This window comes from Erinaceus europaeus, chromosome 20 (assembly GCF_950295315.1).
Source record: "Erinaceus europaeus chromosome 20, mEriEur2.1, whole genome shotgun sequence".
NCBI lineage: Eukaryota > Metazoa > Chordata > Mammalia > Eulipotyphla > Erinaceidae > Erinaceus > Erinaceus europaeus.
Window position 1 is genome coordinate 13,115,569 of NC_080181.1, and position 26,941 is coordinate 13,142,509.

The following is a 26,941-nucleotide window of genomic DNA, read 5'->3' on the forward strand; positions in this document are numbered from 1 at the left end:
TTATCTGGTGAGCCCAGGCCGCAGGGGCCAGGTGGGGTCAGGGCTCACACCCGCCAACTGGCCACCCCGTCCTCAGCTCTGCCTATCAGCTGCTATGAGGACAGCAGAGGGCCATCTCCCTGGGAGGGGCTGCGCCAGCCTCAAGTTAAGGGGCTTTAGAGGTAGCAGGCCACACCCCATGATGCCGAGTCCCCCCTGCTCCAACATCTCTGTGCCTGTGACTCTACCATGTGGTCCTCCAGTCCCAAACACCCCAACCCATCTGCTTGATAAGGGATTAAAAAAGCAAACAAGGAACTAAAGTCTCTCTCTGTAACTTCCACCCCCCACCCACTTGGCACCACCAAATAAAATAAAACAGAGCTTGCTAATGACTCAGTCCCTGCTGCCAGGTGAATGGAAACTGCCCCAGAGCCCAAAGAGGCCTTTGGAATGCTGGACAAATACAGCCCTGATGGTTCTCCCAAACCACATGGGAGCTGCCAGACGCTGGCCACCACAGGGGTGCATGCAGGGGCTTGAGGAAGGCTCAGGGAGTCCCACACATGGGATGTCAGGCCTGGCAGTCAGAACTAGGCTGTGGAGCTGTGGCCATCCTGTCCTTCTGCTCCACCGGTAACAGCAAACCCAGCAACCTCTGACCGCCAGCTCAGCCACCATGGGCCTAGGAAAGCAGAAGAGTGCTATGGTGCCCCAGTTCCTCGGAGCCCGCTCTGGTCCTGGCACAGCAGCCCAGCAGCTCCTATCCCCTGCCCCAAGCCCACACGGCCACGTGGTTCCTGGCCTTCGCTACGGCACCCTCAGACTCCGCGCCCTGTGTCCGCCGTCACCGCCTCCCTCCACATGAGGAGACATCACCCTTTCTGCGGGTTGTGCCTAGTCCCCTGCCCACCGGGTGCTGGGGAGCTGGACTCTCGTGCCAGAGCCTGCTCCACACTGCAGGGGTGCTGGGCGGCCAGGTGACTACCTCCCTCACACTCCGTCACTGCCCGGCAGGTGAGGAGCTGGAAGAGAGCATCCTCAAAGCAGCGTGTATGGGAGAGGACCAGTCACAGGGAGAATAGGAGTGACCTCCTGGGCTGAGTGACCCACAGCTAACTGGCCTGGAGACAAGACACCCCCATCCAAGATATGGCAGGGGGACAGGGAAGGCAGCCTCACAGACACTGGCATAGCTGGCACACACACAAGCACACACAGGCACTTTCATGTTCCTGGAAAATACTCTTCTCCTAAGTACATATTTTATGCAACTTGTTCGTAAATAAAATTGTCTGACCATCACCAGGGGAAAGAGAAATCTAGAGACTGACATGTCAGTTCAAGACTCCAGGCTTACCACTGGAGAGCTCAGCTAACAGGTGTCCAGGAGCACCTACTGTGGGTCAGACCATGAGGGACCCAGGGACACAGACGCTGTAAGAAAGACTCGGGGTGGAAGGTCGGGCGGTAGCGCAGCAGGTTAAGTGCACAAGGTCCTGCATAAGGATCCAGTTTCGAGCCCCTGGCTCCCCACCTGCAGGGGAGTCGCTTCACAGGCGGTGAAGCAGGTCTGCAGGTGTCTATCTTTCTCTCCCCCTCTCTGTCTTCCTCTTCTCTCTCCATTTCTCTCTGTCCTATCCAACAATGACGACATCAATAACAACTACAGTAATAACCACAGCAATGACAAAGCAAGGGAAACAAAAGGGAAAAAACAGCCTCCAGGAGCAGGGGATTTGTAGTGCAGGCACTGAGTCCCAGTAGTAAACGTGCAGGAAAAAAATAAAGTAAAATAAAATAAAGTAAAGTAAAATAAAACAAAATAAAATAAAAATTTAGTTACTATATATTTTTTAGTGAAAGACGGGGGCCAGGCAGTAGAACAGCGAGTTAAGCACACATGGTCTGAAACCTGGACTGGACGTGGCAGCGAGTTTGAAAGAGAAGCTCACATGAGTCAGGTCTGTGCTAGGCAGTTGCTCTCTGCAGTTAGTGTGTGTATGTGTGTGTGTGTGTGGGGGGGGGGGTTCAGCCTTGTAAACACCAGAACAGGCTTCCATATCGGGGGAGTGGGAGAGTGTTATAAAAAGGATGGCTTCTCCTGGGGGGGGGGGTGAAGAGGGAGGGGGTGACAGTGAGAAAGCTGTTTGCAGAGGAAGAGCTGCTGAATTCTGTGATGGTGGTGATGGAGGAGGTGGAGGAGGCGGGAGAGAAGGAAGAGGAGAGGAGAAGAGGAAGAAGGCGAGAAAGAAGAGAACCTCTACAGGCAAAGGGGGTGGAGAACTCTACAGCTCAGGCAGAAGGGAGCTCCAGCAGGGAGGCTGCAAAGCCTCGCGTGCCCCTCGGCGACAGACACCTGTTCACCAGCACCTAATGTGTAGGTAGCACCCTTGTAGCGCTTGGCTTGGCGCATGCCAGAGATGGGACTGGAGACGATGTGCAGACCGAACGAGACAATGACCTTCACCTACACTTACGGGGGCTTGGCTCAGGGCCCGCTGGGAGCAGCCAGAAGAACCCTGGGGCCAGATGCCCCAGACCCACTGCCGCCAGCCCAGCCACCTGCAGGTGGCCACAGGCCCCCCACCTCGTCCTCTGTGAAAACAGCAGCAGGAAGGGCTGGAGGTCCCGAGAGCCTCTGATGGCTCAGAGCCAGTGAAACCCCCTTTCCTCCAGGAGGGGGGGAGACCTGCCAATCCCTTATCCCTGGCCATCACTCAGAGGACCCACAGGAGCAGAGGCAGAACCCCAAGGCATTTCCAGGAGACGGCTGACTGAAGTGTTCTGACAGATGTGAGAGAGGCTGGAGAGTTTATGCAGACGGCCTTGCAGTCATAAATAAAGCCCCTTCCTCGCACCCAGCGCCTCGTTCCGAGGGTAAACACTGGACACTAGTAGACAATTTGGCTGTGCCTCCCACCCCGTGTCACACTGGAATGAAAAACAGCGCTTGAACCCCGATCCATACTGTCAGCCTGCAGACAAGCGGGGCTGGAACGGTAGCAGGGACCATCTGTCTCGGGGTTCCTGGGCCTTCTCTACCACCTGGCTCTAGCAGCCATCTCTCCTGAGGTTGGGGGTTGAAAGGAAGCAGCCGCAGAAAAACCAAATGTGGGGAGAGGGGTCTCTAGGAAGAAGACAAGAATTTCCTGCAGGAGAAAACCCCAGTGCCCCCACAACAGTCCACCTGCCTCCCCAGGCTGCTTTCTGGCAGCTCCTAGGCTCTCCTGACTTACCTGCCCCCAACATATGGCCCCCAGAGCCCCCTGAGCCAGGTAACTAGCACCTTTTACCCACACAGCTCTGAGAAAACTCCAGGCCCTGGCAGCCAGGAGACAGCTGGCATGGAGTCCGGGAGCTCTGCCTCCCAGCCTCCTCAGAGACGGACTGCCGACCCCACGGCCAGCAGGGCCCCTGGCTGATGGTGGCCTGGCAGGAACCAGGCTCTAGGTCAGCACTCCCGACAAGAGTGTGGGGATGGAGCCCTGGGCTGTCAGGGGCTGAGTGAGGGCCCCTCGGCTCACCTGTGCACCCCTCCCAGGATTCAGGAGAGGCTCTGGCTGCCAGTCCTCACTCCAGCCCTCCCCGCTCTCCATTAGCCACAAGTGGAAGCTGACAGGTGACCGCTTCTCCTGCTCGTCTGAGGGGAGTGAGGGGGCAGCGAGCCTGAGTAACCAACCCTAGGCCGCTAATAAATTAAGCATCTGAACGTGCACCGGTTTTGCACTGCTCAGCAGCAGAATTGAAGTAGGTTTGGAAGCTTCCGGAGAAATGAGCGGGGAGAGGGAGGAAGCCGTTTCGCCTGTAATCCCCCCTTCCTGAACAGGCAGGCTGAGTGGGCCCACGAGTGGTCTCTGCACAAGCCTGGAGCCGTGCCCCCTGGTCCCCAGGTGGTCCCCGTGCTGTGGTTTGGCCTGGCTGCACACTGCTCGGAGCCACTGGGGGGCTGGCTCCTGGTCTCCATTCTGTCCACCCCAGGCTTGCTGGCCCCCAGTGCAGTGACCTCAGGGAGCTGGGGAGCAGTCCAGCTGCCCGTTGGAACTTGGCATCACGACATCCGAGACTTGCACCAGGTGCCGAGGTAGGACCCAGGGCCTGGCTGCTGTAGTGACTCCTCCCCAGCCCATCAGGGGGCCCAGATGGGCATCTGTCCAGGGAACAACTGGGACTCAGTCCCTCTGGGCTCCCGTCTGCCCTTGCTCCCTGAGGTCCTGCAGTAGAATCTGCCCTCTTTCAACCAGCAGCCCATCTGCCTCGGTCTCTCACTGCCGTGCCCCACATCTGTCCACGCTACCCCGCCACACGCAGACCCCTAGCCAACGCACACTACGTGCAGTCCTGGGATGGTGCAAGTGCCCAGGCCTGGAGCAGTGCCCTGAGCCTGCAGTTAGCAGCCTGGCTCAGACCCTGCCAGACACCTGCTTCCCTCGGAGCTCTGGGACTGCCAGGGCGCTCACCCTCCCGCCAGCACGTCCCGAGAACCCTCTGGAGGGTCCAGCAGGGAAGTGGCCACTCACACCTCCCCTGAGGATCGGCCTGGGTCTGTCCCTTAGACCGAGTGCACAGTTTCAGGAGGGACACACAGGAAGCAGGGAGGGAAGGATGGGCACCCGCCCAGCCAGCCAGATCAGAGGTGGGTCCTTGGGGTGACAGATGTCGCAGCCAGCCAGGTGCCCTTACATGCTGTCATCTTGACTCCAGGCGTGAGGGGAGCTGTGAGGGTGCTGGCTGCTGCCCCACCACCTCCATCACCCGCACTGTCACCTCCAACTCTTGTACTCCCTCTACCTGCACCTCCACCTCCTTCACCTCCACCATCCTTTGCAGCTCTGCACCACCTCCACCTGCACCTCCACCACCCTCTACCACCTCCTCCACCGTCACCTCCACCATCACACCAGCAGCAGCACCAGCACCACAAGCCCCAATTCAGGAAAGAGAGGGTGTGGAATCTGACCTTCGCATTGACCCCTGGTGGATCCCCGGCGGGAAGCAGGGGCCCTGCCCGGGCACAGAAGGCGTGGAAGGAGCAGTACTCACCGATCCTCAGCGAGTGCGGGCTGCAGGCCACCATCAGGAGACACGCGGGAAGCAGCACCAGAGGCGCCCAGACGCGGGGCATCTTCTATAAATCCTCATGGAGCCCTCTGCTGGTCTGGGCATGACATAACGCTGCAAGAGAGCAGAGACAGCCCTGAGTCCTCCCTCGGCCCTCCCGGGAGCCACAGACTGGCCCAGAGACCACTGCTGCCCCCAGAGCCTCTGCAAAAGGGCTGGTGGTGCCTGAACACGGCAGGCCCTTGGGTGGGCCCTGGCCCTGTGCTCCCTCCCTCCCTTGGCCCAGGATCATAGCAGCTCCCGCTCTAAGGGCCCCATCCTGGCCAATGTGGAGGCAGAGGAGTGTGGGCAGGTCCTGTGAGCCCCAGGTCTACGCCATGTAAAGCAGCCTAGCTGGCTGGCAGCCTGACCTGCTCTCCCAGAAGAGGGAGGACTAGCAGCTCACATGGGCTTGTAGTTCCCCCTGGGTGTGTCTGGGTGCAAGGCGGCCTCTCCTGCTGCCAGCTGAGGACCCACCTGGGGCCCCCTACTCAGCATCCTCACAGGTAAGAGTGTCAGCGCATCACCTGATGGAGGGGAAGTGAGGACTGAGTGAGGGAGGTAACAGAAGAAGCCACCCTACTCATGGCCTGGATGCTGGAGGAGCGCAAAGGCCAGAGTCTCCGAGTTGGGAGGGGAGAGCCCCACGCCAGCAAGTGCTGAGGGCAGGACCCCCGCCCCCCACCAAGGGCATCAGCAGTTCCCACACTCGCTTCATCTGCTTGGGCTTGGTGCCCTGTGAATGCACTGTTCTTGGAAGTTATTTCTTTATATCCCCTGCATAGAGGACAAGAGACAGAGATATAGATTGAGAGAGAAGGAGAAAGCTCGGCTCCACCACTCGTGAACCTTTCCCTCTGCAGGAGCTCCCATACAATGTCCCAGGGCTCAAACTCAGTTCCTCCTGCTTGGGAGGTAACGTGTACTCTACCAGGTGAACCGCCTGCCAGCCCTCACTGTTGTGTTTTGAATGCAGCCCTTAGCAGTGTGTCTGTCCTAGAATCGGGTCCACCTTTGCATGGTACTGTCCAAGGAGGAGGAGTCATGACAGTACTGCACTTCTAACTGGAGGTGATCCTGGACTGCGGTGCTCACCAGCCCCCCCACACCTCCCACATGCCTCAGGGTGCAGAGGTCTCAGCGAGGAGACATTGCTCATGCTGCCCCAGGGCCCACCCATCTCAGGAAGGAGAAATGGGAGGTATGAGTGCTCCCAGGCAGATGAAGCGGGTGTGGGAACCGCTGATGCCCTTGGTGGGGGGATGGGGGTCCCGGTAACAGTAAATAAACACGCACATGAATATCAAGTATTGACAAGGATGTGAAGCCACTGGAATGCTCATCCAGCACCAGTGGGGTATAAATTGATGGGACTGGGCTGTGCTCTGGTCTGTAAGTCTTCACACAGATGCTGGTGACCCAGAAGCTGCACCCCAGGCATACAGACCAGGAAATGTATCTGTGTGCTCACCAAGATGACCTGAAATGTTCATGGCTGCACTCTGGGGATTTCCCTAAGCTGGACACTATGCAGCTACCCAACAGCAGAGTGGAGAAATGGGAAGTCACCCAGAAATGCAGTGCACACTTCCAATAACCACCTGTGACATGTACAGGTGACTCTCACCAGCATCGTGCTGAGAGGCAGAAACCAGGCTGAGACTATGAAGTCCGCAACAATTCAGCTTCTCTGTGCGGTCAGCAGTCCAGTGAGTGGCCGTCTCCGGGAGGGTGGGGATGGGAAGGAGGCAGGTGGGGGTCTGTGGGGGTGCCAGCAACGCCCTATCTCTCTCCCTGGGTGCTGGCTCCACGGGGTGCCCAGCTGCAGATGAGTGATCACGCCTGTTCCGCAGGGTCCGCCTCAGTCACCGGCACCATGGAGGAGCTGGGCAGCTCCTGGGCACAGGGGCTATCCTTGACCTGAAGCAGGCACCTGAGTCTGAGCCCTGCAGGTCACCAGGCCCCACCTCTGGGTGCCATCAGGCAGCCCGAGTGCAGTGGCTCTGCTGCAGTACCCCCATCTTGCCCTGGCTGCTGCCTTCCTGTGTCCACACTGGGATCAGTGTGAGCTGCTGAAGGGCCAGGCCCGCCTCCAGCTTCTGCTATGGCCCCAGTGCCCACTGCACACGGGAAGAGTTGGTGCCAGGCCACAGGGAGGCAGGAGAAGAGGGGAGTAGACTGGGGCAAAGAGGACCCAGCTGCGGGCAAATGAGGCTGAAAGCTTTGCTTTGCATGTCAGTGCACAGGCTGGTTGCAGCAAAGCAGCCTGGAACGGACACTGATGACCTTACTCGCTCCGGGTTAGTTCAGGGGCTGGTAGACAGCTCACCTGCTAGAGCTCACACTTCACCGTGCCCGAGGATGGGGATCGAGCCCCTAACCGCCCCGTGGGAGTAGCTGCATGAATGGTGGAGCAGTGCCGTGGAGTCTCTCCTCTCTCTGCCCCCTCTTTACCTCTGTCCCTCACCCTGTCGGAAACAACAAGTAGCAGCGGCATCATGCAGTCACAAAGTCCCAACAATAACCTTGCAGCAGAAAAAAGATCCATTTATTTATTTTTTTTTTACGAAAGGTTAAATTCAATTGTCCAATGACTGTCTCCCCATGTAAATGTTAGCAGAGCTGGTGCACAGGGCAGACACTGTGCCTGTGTCCCCCTCCAGGCTCAGCACAGAGCCCAGCATATACTCCAGTCTCGAGGAATGTCTGAGTGGGTAAATGAATGGCCTGTCAAAGTCGAGAGAGCTGTGACAATCTGGTTAGGCTATAGAAAAGGAGCACCAAATATCATAATTCATGTCAGATGCCTCCCGTGTATGCCAATCAGCACGCTGAGGTATAATTATCATGCAGGCCGCTAAGCGGGTGTCAGATTAGCGTGTGTCGTTCAGTTGATGGTGGACCCGCGCTCGTAGAGCAGGACTGGTTCCGCAGCTCAGGGCCTGGCAGGTAAGGGGGACGGTGGCTGAAGGCCCGGGCTGTCTGTGGGCCTGGCTGGGTGAGCTCAGGCGCCTGAGGAGGAAGATGCTCCTCCAACTAAAGCCAAAATAAAGGAGCCGGTAGGCTAGACATGTCAGTCACGAGGTCTCACAATTCTCTGCACGGCGTATGTGTTATCTGATGCACAGAAGCAGCTCCGCTGCAGGTGAGGCCACTGAGCCCGAAAAGGGAAGCTCCTGGTCCACACCTGGGGGTGGGGGTGGGGGGTTTGGGAGCCTGACTCCCAGCCTAGCTATCTGTGTCAGGCAGAATGGGAGTGCTTTCAGATTCCCTACTCCAAAGCACACTTCTTTCCAGGCTCAGGCCAGGTTAGCCTGGTCTTAGGACATAACAGCATGGTCTATATTAAATAGAGTAAGTTGGCAGTCCTGGGATAAATAAGAACAGGCATCTCCTGGAGAGAGCGGCAGCCCCTCTCCCACTCTGGCCCAAGCAGACACAGGTGGACAGGTGGGGGAGGAGAGGTACAGTCATGGTGCCTGGGACTCAGCCTAATGGTCAAAGTTAACAGCATGTGTTTGGGACTGGGGAGGCAGTTCAGGGGTGAGGCACTGGCCTTCCATGTGTGAGGCTCTGGGTTCGATCCCCAGCATCACCTGGGAACACCAAGGACAAAAGGGCTGAAACTCCCTGGATGATGAAGCGACACACTGGCCCTCTCTCCCTCTCTCACATAAGCTGAAAATGAAAAAGAACGCAGTTGGATGCCTGCACTGTTAGGTGCTAGCTGTCCACCTTGTGCCTTCCCCAACCTGGACTCTGTAACATGGAGAGGATCAAAGGGCCCTTGGGGCCGGCCGGTTGGGCACACAAGCGGTCATGTGCAAGGGCCCCACTTCAGGGGCTGGGGGGGGACTGGGGGTTGGGAGCAGGGCTGCAAGCGTTTCTTTCTCTTTTCTTATCTGTCTCCTCCTCTCTCAATTTCTCTCTACCCTGTCAAATAAAAAATAAGTAAATCTTTTCAAAAGTTAAAAAAGGGGGTTGGGCGGTAGTGCAGTGGGTTAAGTGCACATGGCACAAAGCACAAGGACTGGCGTAAGGATCCCCACCTTCGAGGGGAGTCGCTTCACAGGCAGTGAAACAGGTCTGCAGGTGTCTGTCTTTCTCTCCCTCTCTCTGTCTCTCCCTCTCTCTCAATTTCTCTCTGTCCCATCCAACAACAAACAACATCAACATCAACAACAACAATAATAACCACAACAAGGGCAACAAAAGGGGAAAAAATGGCCACCAGGAGCAGTGGATTCGTGGTGCAGGCAGAATCAACAACAGTAGAGAATGTTCCATCCTCTGAAGACAGGATGGACAACATACTTTTTGCTACACCTGAGGAAGATGGGTCGATATTGGGGCAGCTTGGAATGTTCCTACTCATGACCACAGAATGTGAGCTCAGATCTACAGGGATGCAGAGGTCACATAGACTCCTAAGCTGACTATGGGCCCCAGATCACATCAAATCGATAGGGTTTACAATAAACAATATTTATAAACTTTTCCCATATTAGGGAGCTACTCTTTTCCCTGATCCAGCTTTCTGTTCCTTTTTCCAACCATGACATCCTCTCCCCAGACAATGACTTGGATCCATTGGCATGTCAGATTTCGGGTTCAGGGGGAAAAAAACTAGTCTAGCCACAGGCCCTTTGGAATATCACTAAAATATGTCTACTAGCTAGCTACAAAATGGAGGGCCCCCAACTCTTCATCTGCACTATTCCAGACTGTAGGTCCATGATTGGCCAACAATTTGTTTGGCTTTGTATGTTAACTCTCTTGTCAACCACCAGGTTCCAGATGCTAGCATGATGCCGACCAGACTTCCCTGGACAGACAACCCCACCAACATGTCCTGGAGCTCCCCAGAGCCCTGCCCCACTAGGGAATAAGAAATACAGGCTGGGAGTATGGCTCAACCTGTCAATGCCCATGTTCAGCGGGGAAGCAATTACAGAAGCCAGACCTCCCACCTTCTGCATCCCACAATGACCTTTGGTCCATACTCCCAGAGGGATAAAGAATAGGAAAGCTATCAGGGGAGGGGATGGGATACAGAGTTCTGGTGGTGGGAATTGTGTCAAGTTGTACCTCTCTTATCATATGGTTTAGTCAATGTTTCCTTTTTATAAATAAAAAAATTAAAAACAACAACAACAAGGGCAACAAATGGGAATAAATAATTTTTTTTTAAAAAGTACCCTCAGAATCATCAAGAGGACTAAGTGATAAGGTGCTTGTCCCTCGTGTCCACAGAAAGGCCTCGGTGGACAAATGCTGTGTCACTGCACTGACCCATAAGATGCCCAGGCACAACCCATCACACAAACCAGAGGCCAAGCTCAGAGTGACTCAGCCGCTTGTTCAGGGCTGTGCAGCTGAAACCGCCTGCAGTGCAGGGCTGTCTGGTCCCACGCAGCCACACAGCTCATACCCCTGCTTCCACTGGACCTGAATATGGATGCCTGTGTGCAGCTTCCAGTTTCTGGCACACTCCCCACCTAAATACATCTGGGCCTCCATCCTGCCCTTCAGGTTACGTTAGCAAGTGGAGATGCCAAGAAATGGAACTTCCCAGGCCCCTCTGGGCACTGTTCTAGGAGACAACCCTGCACATTGCACTGAGCACAGGGCTGGGGAGCAGCAGGAGGGAAGCCACGCCACAGCTGGCTCTGGAACTTGCCAAGAGAGCGAGTGCTCTGGGACGGCCCTCGTGGGTGACATGAGGATGCCAAGATCTAAGCTATTTCATGGGCCAGTGAGCACCAAGAGTGCTAGAAACACCTGTGTCTCCAGAGCCTAGCACAAGCTGGCACATAGTAGATGCTCAATAAAGATGTGTTGAGGGGGGTCAGGCAGTGGCGCACATGGATGAGTGCACACATTACTATGCACAAGGAGCCAGGTTTGAGCCCCCTATCCCTACGCGCACGCGCGTGTGTGTGTGTGTGTAGGGGGGTTCATGAGCGGTGAAGCAAGTCTGCAGGTGTCTCTCTTTCTCCCTCCTTCCCTATCTCCTCCTCCCTTCTCAGTTTCTCTCTGTCTTATCAAATAAAAAAAAATAGAAAGGGAAAAATGGCCACCAGGAATAGTGGATTTGTCATGCAGGCACCAAGCCTCAGTGATAAGCCTGGTGGCATAAATAAATAAATAATCTGTTGATATAATGGAGAAGGCAATCCAAGAATGGGGGCAGTAAAGGCTATGCCAGCAGGAGGCATTCATGTGTGTGTGTGTGTGGGGGGTCTTTCCCACAAGCCTGGGAGCCCTCCTCCAACCCCAGGCCTCACTGTCTACAGTGAGGGTGCACTGCAAGGGGGACACTTCGAGACTGGTGTCCAGGCTTTCCTGGGCTCGTCTCTGCTTACCACTCATCCCCTGCCCAGGATGTCCCCTGAACACCAGACCTCTGCATGCCCTTCCCACCTTTTCCAGAATAAACACCTTATTTCTATTTTTATCAGAATCTCAAGATAGATAACCTACTCAAACTAGAACGTCTGTCTCTTTGCTACCTGAACGCCTGATCCCTCCTGTGTCTGTTTGTGTTTATTATTACAGCTCTTAAGCAGACCTGGGGCTGCATGTAGGCGTGACCTCACCACTCCTGGGCTGAGTTTTCATTCACACAGAGAGACAGAGAGACAGCGACAAAGTGAGAGAGACCCTAGCAACTGGGCTTCTCTCAGTGCCATGACACTTAACATGGTGCCGGGGCTCAAACCGGCATAGCAAGATGTGTGTACTGCTCCTGTTTTCAAAACTGACATATTTTATGAGGGCAAGAGCAGGCGAGGGGTAACTGTGTTGCTCCCTGTATCCCTCAGCCCACATGGCACGGGCACTGAGCCCGGGGCCTCAGCGCCTGGTGCCCAGCAGCCACCACAGACATGGGAACATGAGGGAGAGAGGATAAGTGAGTGGTGCCCACCTCATCATAACTAGACTGGGAGCTCCCAGGGGCAGGGGACAGCATGAGGGGCTGGGGGAGCAGACAGCAGAGGTGGCCTGAGTGCTCGCCCACCAGAGGGCAGCGCTGAGCCCAGCTCCACACCCCCCCACCACCACCACCTCTTCCCCAAGGCTTGTCAACAGCCCCTCTGCCTGTCTCTCATCCGCAGGCAGGAGCTGATTACACCATCAATCGTGATCTTCCGGGGTAGGTCGGGGAGGAGGCTGACAGCCACCAGACGGTGCTCGGTGGCAGGGAGGGAGATGGGGAGCAGCCAGATTAATTACAGGTTTTCTCTCAGCCGTGGACAACAAGATCTTGATTACTCCTCAAGACACTCCTGGCCCCCAAGACAAATGGATGTTCCATCCCCAGCACCCAGGCTACGAGGGAGCTCATGCAGCAGCCAGCAGCTGGGCACATCTGGCAGGGCAGGACAAAGCAGCAGGTGCCCGGGTCCCTGGCCGCCTGGAGGGAGAGCCAGCCTTTGCAGCCTGGCACAGTGGGCAGCCCTGCAGGGGCCAGTCTCCCTGGCAACAGGTGGCACGGTGTGCAGTGCTGGGGCACGGGCCCTGCCCGAACGTCGCCTGCTCCAGGAGTCACCTTAGTGGCTCCTTCCACAAAGAAAGGGAATTAAACTCGGTGATCCACAAGGTTCTTTTAAGTGCCAAGCTCCCGCAGCCCTAGGAGCGGTGCATTATCACAGAGACATGGTGATGGACCATTTGGAGTGCTTGCTGTGTGTCGTGTGCTGAGAGGATGTGCGCTCTCAGAAGGACGCTCGGAGCAGATCCTCTCACTGCCTCCACCTGCTGATTTTTTTTTTACTTCATCTGTTTTGGGGTATTTGTGTGTGTTTATCTTTGACTTTTGCTTTTTTAATAAGAGAGAGAGAAAATGAGAGAGGGAGACCGGAGGGCTGCTGAGCTCTGGCATCTTCTGTGCTGAGGACTGAAATCTGCAAGTTCTCGGCTATACCGCTGAGCCGTCTCCCTGGGCCTCCCCCTTCAAAGATGCGGAGAGCAGGGTGGCCATCCAGCTCCAGGCCTCTCCTGCCCCCTGCTCTCTATGTTTCTCTGAGCCTCAGACTCTGGCACTTGGTTCTGGAAGGACCTGAGGAAATGCCAGGATGTAATTACTACAATGAGGAGCAGATGGTGAGGAAGAGTGAGAAGAGGCACATCTGCCCCATGGGGGGGGGCTGCAACAGCAAAATGAATCTGGGGGTGCCCTTCAGTCAAATGGCCAGCCCAGATGTCTGCAGCCTGGACCCCCCCGACAGAGCCAAGGAAGGACTGCTCCCAGGACATGGTGGGTCACAGCCAAGAGGCTGAGCAGGGACTGGGGAGGTGGAGCAGGTGGAGAGTCCCCAGGATGAGCCTGGCACAGCCCCCTGACTGAGGGAGCCTTTCGGGAGCACAGGTCCGCAGGTGTCCATCACCTGCCCCCCACCTCAGCACGAAGAAGCACTAATAATCCAGATCTTCTCCCCTCCAGCTGCACCCTCTCTCCACCCCAGGCCAGGCTGCCCAGTGCCATGACGAGTGTCTGGGCCACACCCCACCTCCTCCCAGGAAACGGGCTGCAGATCTCCTGCTCATGGCACCCCACCCTTCTGGAACGCTGCCCGAGTCCACTCAGCCGGCTGTCTCCCCACACGCATGAACCTGCTTCTTTCATGTCCAACTCAACCCGGCACAGCATAGAAAACAGGGAGAGCGACCTTGAAGCTGCCTCTCAGCCTCCTGGGGCTCCCAGGAAAATTACACAGCCACCAAGTACCTTGCAGGGTCGCTGAAAGGATCAAATGGGATAATAGGTACAGAATTGCTTTGCAGATGAGGGGAGCTGTCTAAGTGAGACTGTGTGTGTGTGGTCCTTTTCACCTAGAATGCAGAGTGCACCAACACACTGCCCCATGCATCACTAGGGAGCTCCCCTGTGAGGGCCCTGCTGGGGTTCCAGCCTGAGGAGATTCCAGCCCACCATCCATCCGGGCCTCAGGATGCTACAGAGTCTGAGCCTCCTCCAAAGACAGACCTGGCCTCCTCCAAGACAGACGCTTCACCTGAGGTATCAAGTGCTTCTTGGGCGGGCTGAGGCCCTGAGGGAGGGGACGGCTGGGGTAGACCGAGTTGTCAAGATGTAGTCAGGACCTTCAGAAATGGGTGGGGTCCGAGGGGGCAGGGAGTACCTCGGCTGTGAGTCTGGTGTGTGTGGCACCGATGTCCCCGGCCTGCAACTATGGACCACAGCCTCGCAGGCGGGGCGAGGAACCCACCAAAGGAGCCCAGGTGAGGTGGCAGGGGGGCCCAGGGGCACTAGCTGTGCTAGTAGCATCTGCCATTTTTCGGAGCCAATCACAGAGCATGGGGGCGTGGCTAAAGAACATCATTACAAAGCTATGGGGGCCCTGCCCCACCTCCCCCAGCGCCAGCCCCCATGCTCCTGTTCAGAAGCACCCCTGGGGGGTGTGCGATTTCCTAAGTAAGCTTACCTCTGATTCTTTCTCTAATAAATTTTATCTTAGAACACTAATGGCTCTCGCACTCCCTGACAGTTCGGAGTTTGGTTAAATCCTCCCTAATATGGTAAGAACTTGGATGGGCCCAGAGGGGATGATGAATCACCTGGTAACAGCTGAAGAGGCGTTAGGGACAATGGAATGACCAAGACGTGTCAGGTGGCCTGGAGGGCACACAGGGCACAGGACATAGGCACTCAGCCTGGGGGGGGAGGGGCCAGAGCCACAGAAAGCTGAGCCTGGAGGCAGAAAGCCCCTCTGCCTGGGCAGCAAAGCCCCTGACTTTCCCACTAAAGGCAAAGGTCTCTGGGCAGCCAGGTGCCAGCCAGGAGTAGGAATGTATATGTGGGTCTCTAAGGAAATTAAAGCCCCAGGGCCCTTCTCAATGGGAACTGGGACACCTGACTTGGTGGCTAGAGTCAGACCCAACTTACAACGATTCAAATAGGAGTGTAAGAATCTGGGCTGAGAGGCTGGGGAAATCGCTCGCTTGTGTAGAAATCACACTGCTTTGCCACCCAGGTTCGAGGCCCTGGCTCCCATCTGTATAGGAGGAAAGCTTTATGAGTGATGAAGCGGAGCTGCAAGGGTTTATCTCTTTCCCTCTCTACCTCTCCCTTCCCTCTCTGTTTCTATGTTTCTCTGCTTCTCTCTGACTCTATACAGTAATAAAAATCTTTAAATACATATGTATATATACATAGGCACAATACATACTCATGGACATAGACACTGAGAAATGAACTTTCTTCATCCATTTTATTTAAAGAGGTAGAGAGAGAGACATAGGAAGAGAGAGACACCACAGGACCACTGCACCACCCATGGAGCTTCCCAGAGCCATCCATGACACTCCCATGTGGTGCTGGGGCTCTGGTGCAGGGCTGTGTGCACGACGAGGAGCACCTGCTGCCAGGTAAGCGAGCTCTGACACCCCCCCATGTCTGAATAGCACATAATCAGGAAGTCGAGAGGTTTCTTTTTCTGAATTGCCTCTCCAAGGTTGGTCAGTCCTCACCTCCCCCTCCTCCTCCTCCTCCTCCTCCTCCTCCTCACCCTCAACATTTTACTCCTGCCTTTTGTTCTAGAATATATGTCTGGCACCTCAGCTCTCTGATTAATGCATGGATGAGTGATTTAGCTGTTTCCAAGCACATAGGACAGTGTTTCCCACCCAGCTGGAGCTCACCCAGGGTGTGACCGAGTGATTAATAGACGTGAACCTACGGAGGATGTTTGAGTCCTGTTCACCACCCCCCAACTCAGTGACTCATTTTCACACCAATACTGGGAAGGGAACAATTAGGAGGCAAGTCTGAGCTGCCTGCCTACCCCTCCATTCACAAGATCTCCCAGAGCCCACCCCCCACACCTGCCCTGGGGAGGTGGGGGGAGGTGAGTGGGACAGGCAGGGGTGAGACTGCCTCCCCCAGTCTGGGCTCTGCTCCTAAGCAGCTAGGACAGGGACCAGTGATGACCCCTCCCTATATCCTCAGCTTCCCCACCCACGAAATGGAGAGACTGCCAGGCATCCGATCCTGAGATCTCTGCAGACTGGCTGAAGCAGAGCCTGAGCGCCGGCTGGTGACTGCCACTGTCACCCAGAGGCTTCAGGTGCCGGCACCCCATTCCTGTGGGTGAAAACGAGATCACTGGGGCACCCGCCAGACCCAGGCTCTCCTCTTGGATCAGGAGGTGCCCGGGGATGCCTGAACCCCGCAGCCAACATGTTGCTCTTGGTGGCATCTGGGACTGAGGGCAGGAGGGGACCAGTTGCCCTGATGGTGCCGGTGAGTCACAGACAAGGCCCAGGAGCTGTGCTCAGTGACAGAGACAGCAGGAGGGTAACTGCCCAGAAGCTGAGCACAGGACACAGCGGGTATGGAAGCACCAGGCCAAGCAAAAGAGACTTCTCAGCATGTCCTGCTCCACACACTCAGGGCACACACAGGGCTCCGGACGACCCCGGCTGGGCAGCCAATCTCAGACTCGGGTCAAGTGCTGTCTGCACCAGGATGTCTGGGCGCTTGGGGACACCTCAGGGCCCCTCTACTCCTGAAACTATGGCCCCTCCTGGGGGGTGGGGTGGGTGGAGACTCAAACTGCTCCCAGGAAGTCTTTTCAAAGAAACAACTTACATGATTAAAAACAAGTCTAAAGAACAAAGGGAGGGCTTTGGGGACGCCCAGCCCAGCCCAGCCTGCTCTTGCTAGCCTGTCCTCTTGAAATCAGGAAGAAAGGTTAAGACCAGAGGGCCAGGGTAGCACAGTGAGTTAAGTGTACATCAGTGTAACAATCCCGGTTCAAGCCCCCGGGCTCCCCTGCAGGGGAGGTCTCTTCACTAGTGGTGAAGCAGGTCTGCAGGTGTCTATCTTTCTCTCCCCCTCTGTCTTCCTCTCCTCTCTTTGATTTCTCTTTGTCCTATCCAACAACAATGACAGCAATAACAACAACAACAACAAGGGCAACAAAATGGGAAAAATGGCCTCCAGGAGCAGGCACCATATAACCCTGGAGGCAAAAAAACAAAACAAAAAAGTTAAGACCACTTGTAGGCTCTGTTCTGGGAGGATGTTGGAGCTGGGAAGAAGCCGGAGCCCCGCTCCCCCTCACCTCCCCTCAAGGCAGGGAGGCCAACAAGAGGCCACACTCTTCAGCTTTCTCTCACCTCGGGCTCTGATGGCAGTAGAGCTCTTTGCTTTCGCGCCAAAGCAGGGGTGACCAAGCATGGGCCCCACTGAGCTTCACTCCATCTCAGGAGGAGGCAGCTCCCTGACACTGACCACTGCTTCCGCTCACGAGTGGTCAGGAGACCCAACTCGCCAAGGGGGACCGTCAGCACAACACTCGCTTGTCCTCTCAAGGCTGCACCAGACACACACATGTATTCACACCGTGCCGGTGAGAAGCAGCATCTCAGGAGGGAGGCCAGCAACTCAAGAAGGTGGGGTCCTCTCTTGTCCTCCGTGTTGACCCACAGCGAGTCACACCGGCCACGGGGTCCACTGGACGGGGTCCACTGGCCACGGGGTCCCGCTGACTCCTATGTAAAGCAGCGGCTACAGCAGCACCCAGCTCCAGGCTGCCGGCGCCCTCAGCAGAAAGGTGGGCAAGGTGCCCAGGACAGCAGCTCTCTTCTGGGAGTGAATGCAAGCACAGTTCATAGTTCACGGCTGTGCGGCCCCTGCTGCCTGGTGCTCACAACTCTGGGGACTGACCACATGCTCAGCTGGGCACAGGGCACTGTCATCAACGAGGACTTGACACACCCAGTTGGCGGCACAGGCCCCCACGGACACACAGACACCTCAACCCCTAACACATTTACCAACAAGATCAAGGACCTACATCTGGCAGAGTGAGTGTGTGTGTGTATGTGTGTGTGTATGTGTGTGTGTGTAGGGAAGGGGTACAAGGTGTGCACATAATCACACACAGCTCTCTGAGTCCACCTGCTGACCCGTCCCCCAGGGAGCAGAGCCTAAAGACACAGCTCCCTCTGACCAAACAGGACATCAGGCCCGGCAATGAGGCTGCCCGCCAATGACCCACAATCAGCAGCTTCGAACCTACCATGCACCAAATACTACGGTCATGGGGAGTTCCAGGGCCCTGTGTGCCTGCACACACAGACAGGCCCTATGCCTAGCGCCTTCTTCCCCAGAGGCTGGGCAGACACCTCCTCCTGCAGCCCCGCCTCAGCCCTGGCCTCCCAGGAGGCCTCTTTCTCCTGTTCCACTTTCTCTCTCCTCCCACCATGCTCACGCCTCCCAGTTTATTATGTAATTTACTGCTTTAGTGTATTCTGTATTTATATGGGCTTCCCCTCCACACAGCCGTAAAAATATAAGCTCCTGGGAGTTGGGATCCTGACTACTTTGTTCTTTTTTTCAAAAGATTTATTTATTTTCAGGGGAGAGAGTGAAGTGCCTCTGGGTTCTGTCATGTGGCGGTACAGAGGATTGAACCTGGGCCTCTGGGGCCTTGGTGTGCAAGCCCTGCCACCTGGCCCTCCCTGGATCTTCACATGCACAGCGAGAGCTTGATACTGTGCTGGAGGCTGCCCCCAGCACCGGGTACTGAGACCAAGCCCTTGAGCTGACTAAGGCCACGGACATTCAGGGAGGGAGCAGAGGCCAGCCAGCAGGACCATCCTGTCTCTCTGGGGCAGCAAGACCTGCCCTCCATTCAGAGACAGACATGTGTGGCTCCTGTCCATAGGGCCAGCCAACGCAGCCAGGCGAAAAGGGCTGCAGCACCCAAGGTGCCACTGTCCTGGATGCAAGGACAAACCAAGACCACCATGGCCACACATGAGCCCAACTGGCAGGAGGCCCCACTGGCCAAGACGCAAGTCTGGAAGCAAGTGACAGGAGCCCAAGAGGGGGAGAGCGACGCAGGTCCCCACAGCCGGGAAAGTCCAGGTTGCAGTGAGCTGGCCCGGCACTGACCGTCCACCTCAAGTCCTGCCGTGCAGGCCCCCCCAAGTGTGGGCCCAGGCCCTGCACCGCAGCCCCTGCTGCCTCATTGTCAGTGGGTGCTGGGCAGACAGGTGGGAGCCATCAGATCCACATCCACTGCCCATGGTGAGATCCTGCAGGAAGTGCTTCCAGGTTACCATGGAAACAAACAGCCCAGGCTTGGGGTGGAGGGGTCAGCCAGGAGCTCATTGGGGACCTGAGTGGGGGATGGAGCATGGGGGAGGGCTGAGTCAGGGGAGAAACAGGCAGGTGGCTGGCAGGTCCCCAGGCTCTGGAGGCCAGGCTGGAGCTTCTGTCTGAAGGTGATGAGAGCCCTGGGACAGGCCTGACGTGGAGGAGTGATGTCATCAGAGTTATTCACGGGCAAGGTTCAGTGTGTGGGCCCTGGAGGTGGGCGAGAGAAGAGGGGCCTGAAATGAGGCAGAGTTGTGTTTGATCAGCAGGTGGAAGTGACATGACTCAGTGTTCCAGGGCTGTGACTCAGCAGGAAGTGAGTGTGACTCCCGGGCTTCTGGACCCAACAACTGTGGAGCCACTTACAGGGACCGAAGCCCAAGCAGCCCAGGGATGAGAAGGCAAGCAGCACAAAGGGGTAAACAGCTCCCCTCAGAACTCTCGCATCCAGAACCCAGGCCTGGCTCCTCGCCTTCCTCCATCCAGGTGACCCCTCGCCCACCCCCAAGCACGAGGCCAAGCGGGAATGCACCAGGCAGGAAGGATCCTCAGGCTTTGCTGCCCGCACAGTCCAGAAGTCAGCCACGCACGCTGTGGCCTCTACAGTCCGCACAGGGTGCCCTGGAGGCCCAGGGGTTCACTGGGTGCTGTTGTCAGTCAAGTGCTGGGCACAGGCTGTGTTCGCTTTGTCAGATTCACTTAGGATCTGCAGATTTGCCACAGCTTACAAGGACCGGCCGGAGAAATGGTCCAGCCAGCAGAGTGTGTGCCTTGCTATGACCACCGTCAGCACCACGTGGGAGCTCTTTGGGCAGCAGCTCCCCAATGGTGGAGTGCCGCTGTGGTGTCCCTCCCCTCCTCTGGAACAGAAAATAAAGGAAGTCTGCCACCAGGGAGCCGGCTCAGGGTTGTATCCTGCATGCGAGAGGTCCCAGGGCTGCGTTAAAATTACTTGAATTAAGGGGGGGGAAGAAGCCTTTTAAGGCAAATGTGAGACAAACACGATTAAGACAAAATGTGGGCCAAATAAGAAAGCTAAAGTGAACAACCTGGTGAGGCATGCCGCCCCCACCTCGCCTTCAGCCGGGACCCCTGTTCCCTCTCCCCGTCTTAGCAGTGACCTTACACCCTCCACGACCTTCACCGCCCCACTCACCCTGCAGCACAGCCACACGGAAAAGCATCACCTTGATTAATTCACACTAAATTGTCCATGACTGATAGCAGCTTCAGAGCATTTCCCTCCTTGAGGGACTTCCTTCTTAACAGAGCAGAATTACCTCACTCAAAGCAGTAGTGCGACCAGGTAGCAGACGTGGGGGGAGAGGGGGGCTTGCCCTAATGTCACAGCATCCTCTGTGCTGCTGCCCTATCGGGCCTTCAGCACCACCCACGCCATGGGTAGGCAAAGGCACCAGGTCTCCTCAGAGCGTCTGGGCTGTGAACCACAGCTCTCAGCCATCAAAGTGAGCCAGGCCTTGGGCTTCTCCTCCCAGCTAAGCCAGAGGGAGCCCCGTGATTGGAAGAGTGCTGGGGGGCAGAGAGGAGCTAGGGTGCCGGGCAGTGCCCAGCCTTGCCACAAAACCCCAGTTTCAGGCCATGGGGAGCTCAGGCAGTGCCTCTGCTACACCTACACCCACGCCTGCAGCCGGCCCTGGTGTTGCTTGGCTGCATTTCCAGGAACTACCCAAGTCTTTCCCACACAGCCACTAGTTCTGTAGCTCCAGAAACGGTCCGCCTGTCTCTGACCACTCCAGGCCCTCCGGGCTCGGCTCCCCGGCCGGGCTGCCCCTGGGGGCAGGTACAGGTCACCAGGTCTGGCTAGCTGCTGGGATGGGTCAGCAGGTAGGTCACACAATTGGTGGCTCCAGGAGTCGGCAGGGAGGAGGGAGAGGGGACCCCTGGCTGGAGTGGGGAATTACCCTCCTGCCCCCGAGGTCCCGAGTGAGCCCCTGCCATCTCTTTTCTCTTCCCAGCCAGTCACTGGGTTGTTGTGACCCCGACAGGAGTTTGGGACTATTCGCATACTAACTTTACATCAGGCTCAACCTGACGCTGCTGACTGGCTACGGAAGAAGGGCAAACACTAGAAGAAGAAGCATACTAACGACTGTGGACTGTGACACAAGGGAATGTATAAAAGACGCAGGACTTGGAGCAGGCTGCTGTCTTTGGCTGCTGCTGCTTCTCCTGGTCAGAAGCACCTCGACGGAGATGCTCCAGGTCTCCTGCCATGGCTACTTCTCCTGGGAACTGAACACGTGTGACTCTGCTAGCCGGTAAACTAATCTTAGAGTCCTCTACAGCCATGAGCAACCTCTACCTCAGCTGATCATTGTTTATCTTGTGGGACTAAACTTTTGATAACTATACTCAGACTTTATGGACCTAGCATAGTCTTAACCCCTGATAACAACTGCTTATTTTGTATATCTAAATAATATGTTCCATGCTTTTGTAATGCCCTAATAGACCTGGTATTGTTTAAACCTGTTCCCAGCTCCCCGCTGTGAATCTTTTTACACGCCACAGCCCCACAAACCCCTTTTAAGTTAAAAATTACAAAACTAGGCAGCACCAGCTCCTGTGTGACGGTCAACACCCTGAGCAGGTCCCCCAACACAGGACTCTGCTGGGCCACTGGGAGGCAGCTAGCAGGCTGGGAGCTCAGAACCAGTTTTCCCAGAAAGGTCCCGGTAGGGGGAGCCAGGAGCCTGGGGGTGGGGAGTGGGGGGAGATGGACTTGGGAAGGGGACTCTACTGCTTCTGCTCCAACCTGCAGCAGAAGGTGGGGAGAAGAGGCCCCACCTCCCTCGAGCCCAGGCAGCCATCACACCATGATCCCCAACAGCGGCCCTGTGGCAGCCTCCCGTGCAGAGTGAGTGGTTGAGGCCCAGAACGGGCAAGGGGCTCTGTTGCTCTATTAGCTGCCTCACAGCATGCCGGGTGTGGGGCCAAGCATTCACATACTTTATCACTCAACCCCCGCACACCCGAGCCAGGTCTGGCTTAGAGACGAGGCTGAGGGGCCAGCAGTCAGCACTGGTGGTGCTGGGCCACCATCGCACAAGCAAGAGGAGGTCAGGCTGGCGGCTGCAATGGCCCCTCCAAGGCGGGCACTGCCAGGCCTTCCAGCACCCCACCCTACCCCAGGGGCTGCGTGGGGTCCTTGCTACCCTGGGGGGAACACCTCTGCAAATGGCCCTTCTCTAAGAGACACCGTAGCTGAGCCCTCTCCAGGCACTGTGCCACTTCCCTGTGATGCACCCCATCCTCCAGCGGCAGCCTCATCTCCCACCAGGCAGGAAAGGCCTTCAAAGCCAGGATGTGCGGGCAAACACCCAACCCTACCCGGCACGGAGACCTTCTGCTCACCCCATGGGCTCAGGTCTGCTGGGTGGGCACCTAGGGTCCCCACAGCGTCCACTGCTGGGCAGAAGAGCAAACCCTCATCCAGAGTGCTGGCAGGGGGGACCCAGCTGAGGCCGGGGGCCAGGCTCATTCGCCACACTGGATGCCCCATGCTGACATCCACCCTGCCAGGCCAGCACAGCCCCAGGCTACTGGAAAGACACGAGGGCAGCCAGGCGGGTCCAATTAGCACCAAGCCTCTGGCCAGAGGCGGCAAAATGTCAGGCTCCTAGGGGAGTGAGTAGACGCAGCATCTGAGGGCAGGGCTCCTTGTCTGCTTGCAAAAGGCCAGCTCCCCAGCCGCCCAGCGTAGGGGGCGCAGAGGCAAGGGAGGCCGAGCCCTCAGCAGCACAGCAGTGGCAGCCGGGTAAGACATGCTGCCTCCCAGGACGCTCAGTGCAGGAAGGGAACTGAGTTCATTCCCGCTTGCCTGGAGGGCCGAGCACATAACTGGTTTGTGTGCAGAGGGCAGGGGGTGTGCAGGAAGGCCTGCAGAGGGCAGAGAGGCAGCTGGAAGCCAGAGGGCCCAGCAGCCCCAACAGACACAAGAGATGCAATCCCCCAAAGGCATTTACACTCTGGAACAAACAGGGCCCTGCGTGGCTAGCACTTTCTTTTTTAATATTTGTTTAGGGGCCTGGTGGTGGCACACCAAGTAAAGCACACGTTATAATGCTCAAGGACCCAGGTTCAAGCCCCCAGTCCCCCCCTAAAAAGGAGCTTCACAAACAATGAAACAGTGCTGCAGGTGTCTCTCTCCCACTCTCCCCTACCTTTCTTCTTGATTTCTCTCGTCTCCAGTCAATAAATAAATAAAATACTTAAAATGTATTTGTTGGGAGTCGGGCGGTAGCGCAGCGGGTTAAGCGCACCTGAAGCAAAGCGCAAGGACGGGCTTAAGGATCTCAGTTCAAGCCCCCGGCTCCCCACCTGCAGGGGAGTCGCTTCACAGGCGGTGAAACTGGTCTGCAGGTGTCTGTCTTTCTCTCCCTTCTCTGTCTTCTCCTCCTCTCTCCATTTCTCTCTGTCCTATCCAACAACAATGACAGCAGTAACAACAAGGACAACAAAAGGGAATATTTTTTAAAATATGTACTTGTCTGTCTTCTGAAAGAGAATCTGAGACCTAGGGTTGACCCCAGGCCATCACCCTACACGTATGAGGGTCTCCCCAGAGTGCCACCCCCCCACCACCAGCCACCCAGCCACAGCAGCCTGCACCTGGTTCCGTGTCATCTCCAGGCAGGGCTGTGACATGCTACCACAGGCCCCACTTCCAAAGTAAAGCCCAGAGAGAAGAGTGACCAGTCAGGCTAGGGCCCCCGGGCTATGCAGCATACACAGCACTCAAAATTCTGAGCCTCATGCCTGCCTTGCCTGCACCACATCCCATCCCACCCCACCCCCAAAGTGTGTTTCCATCCACCATCCCACCTTCCTCATCCCTGCCTATCCTCCAGGACCACCTAGGGGCCACTTCCTCCACACTGCCCTCCTAGACTGCCCCACTCCTGGTACTGGTGTTTGCTGCATCTCGCTGACTAGGCTGTGAGCTCTAAGAGCAGAGGGCATGCTCTCCACACACACTGTCCTATCAGCAGACAGACATGGTGTGCTCCATAAATATTTCAGAAAGGAAAGGGAGGGAGAGGGAAAGTACGGATCCTCCCCTGAAGCCCTCTTTACTTCACATTTATTTTTCATGGTATACTGGGGAGAAACCAAGCAGAGAAGTAAGCATGGGCTTCTTGCCGAGAGCAGCAGAAGTGGAGAGTGCTGGCAGGGCCCACCCTCAATCCAATGCCCCCCTCACCCCACCACCTCCCACCTGAGCAGGAAGCTGACTAAGCCTAAGAGGCAGCTGTGCCCTTTGGGCCACCCTGCGCTGTCAGGGGGCTGGAATGCACAGGCCTTACCCCTGGGGTCCTACACTCTCTATGGGGCCCCTACAAGTGTGTGTGGACCTCAGGGGCACCAGAGAGCAGCAGCAGAGCCAGGGAGGGCACCTAAGAGCAGCGCCCAGGCCAGGGCATATTTCTGGGCAAAACCCATGACTCCTTCAAGCAGGGGTGAGGACAGCGCTGGCACCTGTGCTCAGACCATTGTAGGGATGAGGAAGGAGGTACGGGGACTTTGGGATGGGGAGAGGTAGGGCCTGAGCCCCAAACCCTGCCTTCAGGGGACACAGAGCACTAGGAGAAGGGCTGCCTCCCTGCTTGCAGGGCTGCTCAGTGCCCAGGGCAACGCCAGCAGGTGCCCCCAAGCCACACAGCAGCCACACAGCTTTGCTCCGGTGTCACATCCCTGGGGACAGCCAGCCTTTCTCCACTGGAGGTGACAGTTCCTAGGAGCTCCCAGATAGCCCACAGCTCTGAGCAACCGTCTTTAAAGGAGGCCTCGGCGAAACAAAGCAAGTGGAGGTGAAGACAGGGCACAAGGAGGCTGGCCCTATGGAGCTCACAGCCTGAAGACCTGCAAAGAGGGGCCAGGCTGGAAGGAAGTGCCCTCCCCAACCCCCCCACCCCTCTGCAGGGAGAGCAGAGACCAAGAACCCAGGTGGACCCAGCTTTCCCTGCACCCCACTGTACTACCCTCCTGGGGGGAGGCTCAAGAAAGCAAGGCCCCTAGGCTTAGAAGAGGCCAGTTCATGAGGTCTCAGGGAGAGAGAGCTGGGGAAGCTCGGCTCCCAGCTGCCCACTGTGATTAAAGCACTCAGCAGGAAATAGACACTGCACCCCCACTCCCACCCACACGCCCACCCCAGACCTGGGCGCTAAGCACACAGCAGGCCCTGCCAGCCCTTCCTCCCAGCAGACAGGGAGGGTTGCCCAAGGCCAGGTGGTAGACAAGCCCAGTCTCTGCTCAGTCCAGCTTCCTGCCAAGGCCACGGGCCGCACCATCAGGCAGAGTGGAGTACAAGTCCTGCTGTGTGGCCACCTTCCCACTGGGCCCCAGTGAGTGCAGGGGTGGGAGGAAAGGCTCCAGAGACAGCCCAGTGCTCAGAACACACGCAGCCTTGGGGTCCTTGAGACTGTGTCCAGAGAAGGTGTAGACATATGGGTGAACTGTGAACTTGGCAGTGGTAGAGGAGGGGGGAACGCCGGGCATCCGCTGGATCAAGACAAGCATGAGGGGAGTCAAGCGGTGGTGCAGCGGGTTAAGTGCATGTGGCGCAAAGCGCAGGGACCGACATAAGGATCCCAGTTGAAACCCCTGGCCCCCCACCTGCAGGGGAGTCGCTTCACAGGCGGTGAAGCAGGTCTGCAGGTGTCTGTCTTTCTCTCCTCCTCGCTGTCTTCCCCTCCTCTCTCCATTTCTCTCTGTCCTATCCAACAACGATGACATCAATAACCACAACAATGTTAAAGAACAAGGGCAACAAAAGGGAAAATAAATTTAAAATATACATTAAAAAAAAGACAAGCATGAGGAGTGAGTCTCCCTGGACGCTTCTGGTCTGCGTGAGGTGGCACCAGTGGTCTCTGGGAGAGCAGGATGGTCTGTGCCCAGAGACTCTCTGGGCAGCCCTCACTCTGCCCGTCAGTCGCAGAGACGATGACACCTTGCCCGCGTCCAAGGAAGAGCTGGGCCCGCAGCCCACCCCCTTCCTCACTCTCTGTGCCTGCTTCCTCTCTCACCAGCACAGGGGGGACTGCCAGCAGCCCTCCTAGATCAATAGCAGCTGTAAGGACTTGTAGAGATGCACATGCATAATATTTCTGTGTGATGCTCCCAAATTAATTCTTTTTTAAAAGCATTTTTTGCGGGGGCACTTTGAAATAATTAAAGTCTTCCATCAAATCATCCTGGAGGTCTCTTGCCATGAAAGGCCTTTACTTTCATCCCTCCTTAATGAAATTTTAACCCACCAGATGAATCTGGATTTTGGTACTTTTTTCAAGCACTGTGTCAGGGTCCTCAATCAGAGGCAGCAGCGGTATCTGAGGTGGGTGCAGTATCTCTGTCCGGGAGAGCACCCAGGGGTGGCACTTCTCCCTCCGCCACTCCCTGACCTACCGGTCCCCGGCATGTCCCTCCCACCTAGAAGGCTGATTTGCTGGCCAGGTGCCTACCTTCCACCACAGGTGGCACATGCAGGCAGCCAGCTCTTCTGAGGCAAGAGCAAGCAAGGGTTAACTTCTAAAGCTAAGGAGAAAACACCACTGGTGACAATCCTCCCCTCTCCTCCCAGCATCAACAGGGCTTTCGGAAACAACTCAGATGTCCAACATCAGATGAATGGCTAGAACACTGAGGTCTATAAACATGATGGAATACTATTCAGCTGTTTAAAATGTCTCCTTTGCGTCCTCTTGGGTGGAA

General features: G+C 56.5%; 1 protein-coding gene across 2 annotated transcripts in view; it reads right to left on the reverse strand.

Moving 5' to 3' along the window:
- Positions 1-26,941, reverse strand: part of GRIK4 (glutamate ionotropic receptor kainate type subunit 4) — a 343,337-nt gene that overhangs the window by 237,977 nt on the left and 78,419 nt on the right. For both annotated transcript variants that reach the window (XM_060179894.1, XM_060179893.1), the window contains exon 2: positions 5,023-5,154. In XM_060179894.1, coding sequence (XP_060035877.1) covers positions 5,023-5,104 — 82 coding nt within the window. In that variant the 5' untranslated portion in view covers positions 5,105-5,154. The remainder of the gene's footprint in view (positions 1-5,022; positions 5,155-26,941) is intronic.